Source organism: Gekko japonicus, unplaced genomic scaffold (assembly GCF_001447785.1).
Source record: "Gekko japonicus isolate JY-2015 unplaced genomic scaffold, Gekko_japonicus_V1.1 scaffold400, whole genome shotgun sequence".
Classification (NCBI taxonomy): domain Eukaryota; kingdom Metazoa; phylum Chordata; class Lepidosauria; order Squamata; family Gekkonidae; genus Gekko; species Gekko japonicus.
Window position 1 is genome coordinate 685921 of NW_015165246.1, and position 10743 is coordinate 696663.

A 10743-nucleotide genomic window follows, 5' to 3' on the forward strand; every position below is an offset into this window, starting at 1 on the left:
GCCTGGCAACCCTACCATCAACACAGCTACCTCCATGAACACTAACATTAAAAAATCATCAGGGAACAGGGAAGTCCCATCAAAATCTCCATGGTTAGGGGCAAATGGGGAATTTTTTTCCCCCTCGGTGCCTAAAAGCTTGCAAATTTGGCACCAGCAGAAAATGTATGGGAAGAGAGCTCCAAAGTCTTGACACCACTACAGATAAGGTCCCCATCTTTGCTTCTGCCAGTGGAGTTCATAGAGCAGAGTTTCCAGTGAAGATAACTTTAACCGTAGTCAATAGGTTCAGTATTCTGTCCATTACAATATGGTGGATACAGAAGGTAAACATTCTTGTTCTGAATGACAGTGACGTATGGTGGTGGTGCATACATGCCTCTTGGTTCTTTTTTTCTGGAGAACAATACAACCACCTCTTTGAAAAGGATTTGAACAAACTTCAGAGGTAATCTCAGATGAAACACAATGAGCTGCTTGGGGGAAAAGAAATGATGAAAACCTGGTTCGTGTGCCAAAGCCCCTAAGTGCAGTTAAAGGCATCTGTGGATTGTGGCCCAAAGCCTTTTATGAAGATGAGCCTGTTTTGTAATGCAAAATTCAAGTCAAAATGGCTTTGAAGAAATCTCTTTTTTTTTCACTGACAAATTAACGACTCTATGTTCTTTTAAGGCAAGGGCTCATTTTGTTAAACCAACTTGAAGAAAATTGCAAACTGAAGCAGCCAAAACCAATTTTGAACTGGTTTTATTGAAACAGCTGGTCTGGTGTTGCCTAGTTTTCATGACCCAGTGTCCAAAGCTGTACATAGCAGTTTAATAGTTATTGCCCTTGAAAGGATCACAATCTGGAAAGCAGCCGTATGGAAGACACCACAGATGCAGACTCTCTCCCCATAGCCAGAGTAAATTATTTGCCTCCAGTAGTGGAAAATCTTCCAAATACTCCATATGGTCTCAAATCCTCTCTACAGCCAGGAACACCTCTTATTTTGGCAGGTGCCATGTACTTTTTGGACTGCACTGCACACCGCTGAAGTTCAGAGTGGAAGTTAGGAAAGTTGCACATGAGGATTTTGCTACACGTAGCATTGAAATGTGCTCATTGGCACATGTAGTGGGACGCCAAATTATTATATGTTCAAATTGGATGTTCTATGATATGCACAAGCTATGAAAAGTAGAGTATGCAAATGATAACCTCACAAAAATTAAGTTAATAGAAAGTGGAAGATGAAGGATGACAATTCGTTGTTACCTTTGGACACTAAGATCTGTGTCTACCCTCATGAGCACTGGGAAGTACAAGGAGAAAATATGTACAATATTGTAGATCAACTTCGTGAGTAAGAAAACATATTTTGATGTATGATCAGATACTCATGAGCAGTTAGTCCAATATTAGGGTCAAATTTACCATAAGATTTCGCCTAAGTCTCTCTTAATGAATTGAGAATTCCACAAACTTTAAAAGGCTTACATCCTCCTAAATCAGCAGATAATATAGAAAAAAGATGCCACAAAAGTATGTATAGGGCCAAATGTAAAAAAACAACAGCCACTCTGAGAGAGGTGCATGTGTTTCAGATCAGAAGGTGCTACTCTAATTATCACAAATAATTAGCACTCCTAGTTTGAAAAATGCTTTGTCATATTAATTCACTCTCATTTATCAGGGTTATTTCCATCTACCTGGGCAGTGATCGAGTGGAAGGAACACCAACAACACTTTGGTGCCCAGCATTGCAAATCTGTTTGTACCTTCAAGGTGGCAAAAATATAATACTGAAGTTTCCCTTAATGGGTTCCTAAAATGCATATCCAAGAGCAGCTTTCTCTTCCTTCATAACAGTAGGGTCATCCCAGTTCTTGGTGGTCATCTGACAGTAAGGTACGGTGACCTGCTGATGGCACCTGGTATTTTTGGCCACTGTGTGACAAAGTGTTGAACTGGATGGGCCATTGGCCTGATCCAACATTGGCTTCTCTTATGTTCTTGCTGAAGGCATTTAAGCTATTCAGACATTTGAAGAGAAGAAGAAGAAGGATTGGATTTATACCCCGCCATTCACTCAGAGTCTCAGAGTGACTTACAAACTCCTTTCCCTTCCCCTCCCCTCCCCTCCCTACAACAGACACCCTGTGAGGTAGGTGGGGCTGAGAGAACTATGGCTTGCCCAAGGTCACCCAGCAGCTGCAAGTGGAGGAGTGGGGAATCAAACCCGGTTCTCCCAGATTAGAGTCCACAAACGTAACCACTACACCAAACTGGCTCATGTCATGTCCATCAAATATAGCTCAGAGAAGTATCCTTTATTTTTCTGAGCAACAATAATCTATGCCAGTCTAACTGAGATGGAACCCCATTGTTAGCCTGACTGCTTTATGTACAGCAGAGGCATTATTAATTATTAATTTCGGTGGTGCTGACCAGTGTATACAGGAGGTGAAAACCCTCAAAGGAAATCCGGTTACAAATGGAGACGAGGCTAATGTATGATGAAAGCAATTGGTTTCTTTTATTTCCTAACTCTAGTTCACATACATACGCAAAAACAGATTCTCACACACATGCACACAAGATCCTCAGTAGTACAGAAATAGCAATCAGTTACTTTTACACTAAATGAATGGGGAAGGGAGTAGCAAATACTTATCTGATCAGAGGCTTGATCTTCCCAATGAAGAATAAGTGAAACAAACAGGATAACTATAAGTACTCTACTGCACACGGTTGGAACCAGCCAAACACGTGTAGACCTCTAGGCTGCAGTCCACGAGGTCAGAGAGGAAACAAAGGATTACAATAGCAGCAAGACTGTAAATTACTAGTTAAGGGGAGAAGATGGCTAGTGGGGTTCAAACTGTTGAACCTCACTTTATATAGGGGGGCTCTTGGGGGCTGGCATTGATGCCATCCTCTTTGCCCTTCCCACCTGTGGTCCGTCCCAAGAACTAACACTATTGGTTATTAAATAATGACGTGCCTACCTAAGAGGAGTGGGCAATGTTGAAATCTAAACCTTTAAATCAGGGGATGCATCTGGTCAAGGTGTGAAGATGGTACCAAGGCAACCATTGATGTGTAGAGCGATGTGGCCTGGTCCCAAGCCATAAAACGACCATTCAACAGGAAACTGTCCTTTTTGATGCAAACCAGATATCAGGGTTACGTGTTTACCAAAAGTTCATCAATGGTGGTTACATCCATGAAAGTTGTTGTTTTGTACTGCTAGCAATGGCGATGCAGCTTCTTCCTCAGCTGAGCTGTGTCTGTGTGTCAAACTCCATTTGCACAAACAGCAGGCTAGGAGCTTGTCAGGTCACAGCATTTCAAGGCAAGCAGCTTTCTCCCAACCCATAGGGATTCACAACCACAGTTCAGGTGTGTGCATGTGTGTTAGCAACCACAAACATACATACATATATTTATCAGAAATAGTGCACAGGCCAAAACCATATCCTGTGAGCAGTCTCAAAGATGGCCGCATTGCCCCACTGTATCTGCTCCTAGTCTGCAGGCCCAAATCCCCCTTGAAATGCTGCTCCTGGAAGAAAGGGAAGCCCCAGAAACTGCATGACAGGTCACTGGAAGTGAGCAGTGGGAAGGGGTAGGGCTACCAGATCCACATTGGGAAGCTTCTGGATGGAGCCTGGGGAGAACAGGGACCTCAGTGGGGTACCTTGCCACAGAGTTCACCCGCCAAAGCATCCATTTTCTCCAGGGGAACTGATCTCTGCAGTCTGGAGGTGAGCTGTCATTCTGGGGGATCCTCAGGTTGGCATCCCTAGGAAGGGGGAAATCAATGAAAATCACATACCCCTCTCATTCACTGAAAGCCCTCTGTTGGATCCAAGTCTTCATATTCTCATGGTCTGGATAGTTAATTTTATCTCTACTGTACTCAGTGACGTTACAACTAAGACCACAGCATTTCCCAAAACTAATTACAGAGCCTCAGCTGATGTGCCCACTGAAGAACCGGTGCTTCCTATACTGAGTTACCAACTTTTCTTCAAAGGTACAGCAAGAAAATCCAGGACTGTATTACACCTAGAAAATAGTACTTGAATGACATTGGGAACTATTGAATTTAATTATATTCATCAATAGTTTGATCCAACTTTTTCATGAAAATAAACAAATCATTCTCCCAGCAGATTAAGACAAACACAAATATAGCACCAGCTGATCTCCATATGGCAAAGGCATTTTGTGAAAGAATTCTTATATATCACGTGTTTTTTGGTTAATACTAGCACTTTAACTCACATCCAACTGGTAACGCCAAAGTACAGCATATGTAAAGTCCAAAATTCAAGGCAGAATTCCCAAAACCAGCAGATTGTTTCATTTTTATTGTTTTATTGGGAAGAAGAAGAGGAAATTCCACAATTAAAGAACAGCTGAGGCAATTTTTTAATGTATCTTTACTAAAAAGGCAGGCGGGGGGGTTATTCCTTGGCTGAAACTTTGTGAACCAGATTATATCCGTCATTTGATAGGTTCAGTTTGCTTCAGGAATTCTGCAGAGAGTACAGCGTATCAGCATGTTAAATAAGGCATAGCTGTTCTTGCTGTCTAGTATTGTGTAAAGTTCCAACCTTCAGTCAATGGTCATGAGATACAACTGAGTTATTCCTCAGTTTAAGGTAGATCACACCAGCCACACAGTGCCACCTTTTAGCTGGTGAAATCGTTGTGTGTTTTTTAAAAGTAAGAAGAAAATGAACACAGGAGGAGGATTTGGGAAGGAATGCGACTCTCTGTGAATCTTGTGTTTGTCAGCTGGAGTTTTAAAAGTGGGGCCAAGGTTGAAAGTGAAGTCTAAGACTGTTGACCTATCTGAACAGAGGGCACCATTACGTGGATGTTTATTATACATTTAATCTATTGTCTTTTTTTTTAATCCGTGAGTCTGCGGAAGCTGTACACCGGGAAGAAGGAAAAAATTTGTCAGTACTTTTACACTTTCTCGAGCTGTCATGCCAGTACGGTCAACTGCAGGAAATCTTCATTATTTTCCTAGAAACTCTTTAAATGTAAACATCCTGTTGATAGCAATCACAGATTCTTCTAGTGTTTTTGCAGCAGCTGCCATAGTTGTGTGGTATCTGAATTCTCAACTCATATTGTATGGACGTTTCATTTGGTAATGTGTTCAAGATTTTTTAAGGCAGAAAGTGCACGGGAATATCTAGAGAAACTAGGACTGCAATTAAACTATTTTTTTCTGTTGGCTAATTTTTATTGGGGAAATGGAGTTATGAACTATTGTACGGATGAACAATATATATACATGAATCGTGCAGCATGAATGGAATATGTATCCGCATGACTGGATTTGAGTATTTTAAAAACTTGGTTTAAAGATTTGACTCTCTATAGCTTTGATTCTGTCAATAGATTTAGCAGTGATTGAGTTGAGGAAAGAATCCACGGGTGATGTCTGAACTGATTTTTCTTCTAATTGAATTTCTCTACTTTGATTTTAGCTGACTTTTTACTATGGAGCTACAGACCTGTGGTGCCCAGTGCAATACTATGAAGAGATGAAGGCAGAGTTTCCAGATGGAGACATCCGATTGTGTGAAAAAGGAATCCGACATGCTTTTGTTCTCGAAGCCAGCAAGGAAGTGGCTGCTATGGTTACAGAATGGGTACAGGATGATCTAGCCAGACTATAAATCGTGAAGCAATGGATAAAATCAACGGCTGTGAGATGATACCTGTTTTGTGGACGTGTAATTGTACTTGGGAAGGTTTGCTCCCCTGATTTTGTCTGTGAATCGTGGCTTCTTTCCTGTTGGGGGCGTAGTATGACATTAGTGTGCAATCCTGTTGACAGGGTTCTGTTAAATGCCTTCAGTGCGGATGTAAGTGCCTCTCATGGATTCTATCAAATGCAAAAACTAACTTTTAAAATTATGTGGTAGTAGCCTAGTGTCAGTGGCTGCTATATTTAAAATCAAAAGTTAGAGCTTCCCCCACAAAGAAGAGTAGGTTTTTATACCCCACTTTTCTCTACCTTAAGGAGTCTCAAAGCGACTTATAATCACATTCCCTTCCAGTACTGTCAGTTGTGGGGCAAGTGTCAGTTCCCATTGGTGGATGGTGTTATTGAAAATGAGTTCACGCATGTATGTGGTTGCGGCATCAAGGAATTAGCTTTTTTTATGTGAAACAGCCATGACTGATCAAGTTCCATCTACAGGGCTTCCAAGTTCTCTCAAATGAAGTGCTTAAAAAGGAGGTAATTGTTGCATTTAGCTGCGGATCACTGGGCAAGGGGGTTTTAAGTGATGTACATGTACGTGTGAAACAGCCCCTAATATCAAAATCTCAAAGAGCTGCAGTGTAATACAGGAAAGCATTTCCTTATGAAGTTGATCCCCTACTGAAATAATTTGCTAGGTCAGGGGTGGCCAAACTTGCTTAATGTAAGCGCCACGTAGAATAAACGTCAGGTATTTGAGAGCCGCAAGACATGAACAAATATTACACACCTGTTTTTATTGGAAATATGCAAATTTGTTTTTATTAACATTAAATGAGACTGCCAAAATAAAAACAAAAGGGGTAAAAGATATTAATAATGATATTTATTTGTCCAATGATATTTGTAGGCTTGGGGGTGGGGTGCTTTGAGAATGCATTTAAAGTTAAAGTTGCTTTCTTTCTCTACTCTCCCCCACCACAAACCTACCCAGGGAGGGGAACACTGGCTGGGGGCTCTTTGATATTAAAATCAAAAGCCGCACCATGGTACAAATTAATTAAATTGGACCACACTAGAACACTCCATACCTAGTTAATATCTCTAAACATGCACTTAGAGCATCCTTTACCTCTCTACGGTTTCAATCAATGCCAACAGCAATTTTGGAGGGCCGATTCAATCAAACTCCATTGGCCCATCGCCTATGTATTTGTGGTTCCCACGAACTTGAGGATTTACCCCACTACATTCTCTTTTGCCCATTGTAGTCTACTCCAAGGGCTAAATTTTTAGCAGATATTTTATCTGGTCTTAGTGCTTACCCAGTTGAGGGGAAAAAATCATTTTTGTTATCTGACATTGATGCATATGTCAGTTTGGTGTAGTGGTTAAGTGCGCGGACTCTAATCTGGGAGAACCGGGTTTGATTCCCCACTCCTCCACTTGCACCTGCTGATGTGACCTTGGGTCAGTCACAAGCTCTGGCACAGCTGTCCTTGAAAAAGAGCAGTTTCTGTCAGAGTTCTCTCAGCCCCACCCACCTCACAGGGTGTCTGCTGTGGGGAGGGGAAGGGAAAGGAGTTTGTAAGCCGCTCTGAGACACCTTTGGGTAGTGAAGGGCGGGGTATAAATCCAATCTCTTCTTCTTCTTCTTCTTATAAAGTTTCATTATTTGCCCTTCTTGCAAAGAATATACGTTCCAAGGTGGCATCGGGAAGGGGCATTATTTAGGCTACTGTATTAAATTAGTCATATTTTGTTAACTGATCTTCGGTATTTTTGTATATTCTGACTTTTAACTTATAGATAGTTCACAATTTGTGTTTTGTAATTTTGTAACGGCCAGTGGCTAATTACAATAAACTAAACTGTAAACACTGGCTGGGGGAGGGAACACTGATCAGGGAGGAATGCCTCCCCTTTCCTTCCCCAGCCACCTTGCCAGGAGCCACACGATATGTGTGAAAGACTTACATGTGGCTCCCGAGCCGCAGTTTGGCCACCCCTGTGCTAGGTGATGGCTGTCAGCAGGCAGCACTGAGCCCTACATGCCTGTGTTTCTTCCATTTAAAAAAGAAATCTGTTCTCAGAGACCAGTGTAAGATTACAATTTCTACAAATACTTTCTTGATATGCTTTTATATAAAATAAGAGAGAGAGAGAGAGAGAATATCCTTCAGTAAGTACCCATGCCAAATTATACTGGAAACAGTGCAGACGTAATATAATCCATAAATGAAAAGGTTCTCTTTCTCGTCTCTTTCATATCGAAGAAGAGCCTTTAAAAGTATTCTTCTTATTTTTAATCTTTTAAAAGATTTTTAATGAGTTGGAAAATGGAGGGGAATGGTAGGTATCCAGCCATCCATGGACTTTGGAGAACAAAATTTTCCTGCTCTCCCCTCCTGCTGCAGCGTACTGCCCCCCCCTTTTGTTCATGAAGGGAGTCCGGTCTACCGTAGAAGGCCAAATGGGGGTCTGCACAAATAGTTACCCCTCTCTACTGCTTTCCAACAGAGGAACCACATGGCTGATGGCTAGAGACAGGCCATGATAAAGCTCTCTTATCTGTCCTCAGGGCTTTTTTTGTAGACAAAGCCCAGCAGGAACTCATTAGCATAATAGGCCATACCCAACAGCAGGAACTCATTAGCATATTAGGCCACACCCATGACAGCACCGCTCATTAGCATATTAGGCCACACCCCTGTGTTACCAAAAGTGTGGTCATCCAGCCACACCCACCTTTTGCTTCTTATTCTGTTTACCTTGTTTGTGGTCAAAACCCAGGGCTTTTTTTGGAGCAGGAACTCCTTTGCATGTTAGGCCACACACTCCTAATGTAGCCAATCCTAATGAGTTCCTGCTGTTGGTTGTGGCCTATTATGCTAATGAGTTCCTGCTGGGTGTGGCTAACTTGGGAGCCAGCCGGAACTCCGTTCCTGTGCGTTCCTGCCCCAAAATAGCCCTGTCTGTCCGTCCTTATTTCCTCGATACCACTAAAGTCCAGTTCTCACAATCAGCAGATGTGGAGGTAAACCTGTTCTTGAGCCGTGCTATTTCAAACTGCAGGTGATGGCTCACATTATTGAATGTGACCCTATACAAAATTGTCATGCAATGTCATTGGGTCCTGAGATGTTCAAGAGAAAGGTTAGTGTGTAAATATTCTAAATAAATAAATAAGATTCTTGGATATCAAAAACTAACAGCTAATATAGTTTGTGCAGGCCACCTTTTTTATGCAGGTATGTTGGGTGCCCTCCCCTACACTCTGAAATGGGTATGGCCCAGGAACCAATTTACCTCATCTGGTTTGGGTGAGAACTGGGCCTAATATGAACAAGAGGTCCTCCGCTAACCACTTCCAAAACATGTCTTGGTGCTAATGGGGACTAAAAACCATTAATGCCTAAGACTTATTCTGTCGTTCCAAAACATGTATAATGTGGAAAGGTTATCTCCTTGAGCTAGTTTATGGCTCATCTCCACTTACCAAATTTGTCCTTTCCCACTTTCAGCCTGCTGATTTCAACCAACTGACCTTCCACATCCTTGCTCATTTCCCTGAGCAGATTAACCAGCAATTGATAGTTATATCTGCAGCTCTTGATGTTTGTGATTATGTTGCTTAGATATAGGCACTAAAATGTATGTGACTGTTCTTGCATCAATGGCCCAAGCAACCCCAATGTGCAGTATTTTCATGTAGCATTTATATAATAGATACTTATGTAATAATGTAGCACTTTCAGTGTGCATGGTGTTTTTCAACCCTTATCATGTTTGTTTTCATAACCTTTTGTGAGATGTGTTGGAATCTCAGATTTGGAGAGTCATTCCATTTTGATGGAGATGTGTTTGCATCTTTGGCTAGTATGGATAACAACATCTGGCCATTTGTCATGGTAATCATTCAACCACAGGCCCTTCTTTTTAGTTTTGTCCTTAGTACATGAACACATGAAACTGCCTTGACTGGTCCGTCAAGGTCAGTATTGTCTACTGAACACATGAAACTGCCTTGTTCTTGGTCCATCAAAGTCAGTATTGTCTACTCAGACTGGCAGTGGCTCTTCAGGGTCTCAGGTTGAGGTCTTTTCACATCACCTCCTACCTGGTCCTTTTAATTCTCACCTATAAAGCCCTATGTGGCCAGGGGCCTGCATACCTGAGGAACCACCTTTCTCCATATGTTCCCCAGAGAGTACTGAGGTCAGGTTCTCAGAACCTCCTTGTTCTCCCCGGCATGAAAGATGCCAGGCTGGCCACAGCCAGGGCCCGAGCTGTTTCTGTGGCAGCTCCACTTTGGTGGAATGAGCTCCCCGAGGACATCAGGGCCCTACGAGATTTATCAAAATTCTACAGGGCCTGCAAGACGGAGCTCTTCCGCCAAGCTTTCGAAGTGCCATACTAAATGATTTACCATCTGGCTGAATATTGTGCTCTAGTATCTACTCTTGGCCACTGGCTTAACACCTGTAACCACATTAAAGAAACCAAGCCCTACAGAGCCTGACACTAGCTGCTGTTCCCCTATGGTGGATGTGAAGACAGCTCTGCTATCTTGTGAGAGTTGTATTTTAAATGGTTTACTGATATTAAATTGTTAAATTATTGATTTGCTTTATTGTTTATAACACCTATGGCCTTTTTGTTCGCCCTGAGCCTGCCCTAGCGGGGAGGGCAGGATATCTGTCCCTTATATATAAAGCCATAGTGGGGCCCAACGTTCCAATGCACACCAACAGTGTTTGGAGGCTTGAACTGTCAGTCAGAAGATGATGGCTGGGTTGGCTGGCTGCTTTGTGTAGTCCCGCCCACGTGAGCCCCAGCCAGCATGTTCGGCACAGTCTGCTCTGGGCCTCTGACAGGAGAGGACCATCTGCAGACTGAACGCAGGGATGGGGCTTCTACAGCTGGGCCGCTTCAGCCCACTCGTCTCTGATTGGGCCAGCGTTTCAAGGTCATTTGCATATGGAAGCTGATTGGACTTCACTCCATTCCACACCTCAAACTCCCCC

The 10743-nt window shown here is 42.5% G+C and overlaps 1 protein-coding gene across 1 annotated transcript in view; it reads left to right on the forward strand.

Moving 5' to 3' along the window:
- The window catches only part of LDAH (lipid droplet associated hydrolase), a 149484-nt gene extending 143797 nt beyond the window's left edge, over positions 1-5687 (forward strand). The window contains exon 7 of the mRNA XM_015410077.1: positions 5496-5687. Within this exon, the coding sequence (XP_015265563.1) occupies positions 5496-5687 (192 nt within the window). The remainder of the gene's footprint in view (positions 1-5495) is intronic.
- Positions 5688-10743: the final 5056 nt, after the last annotated feature.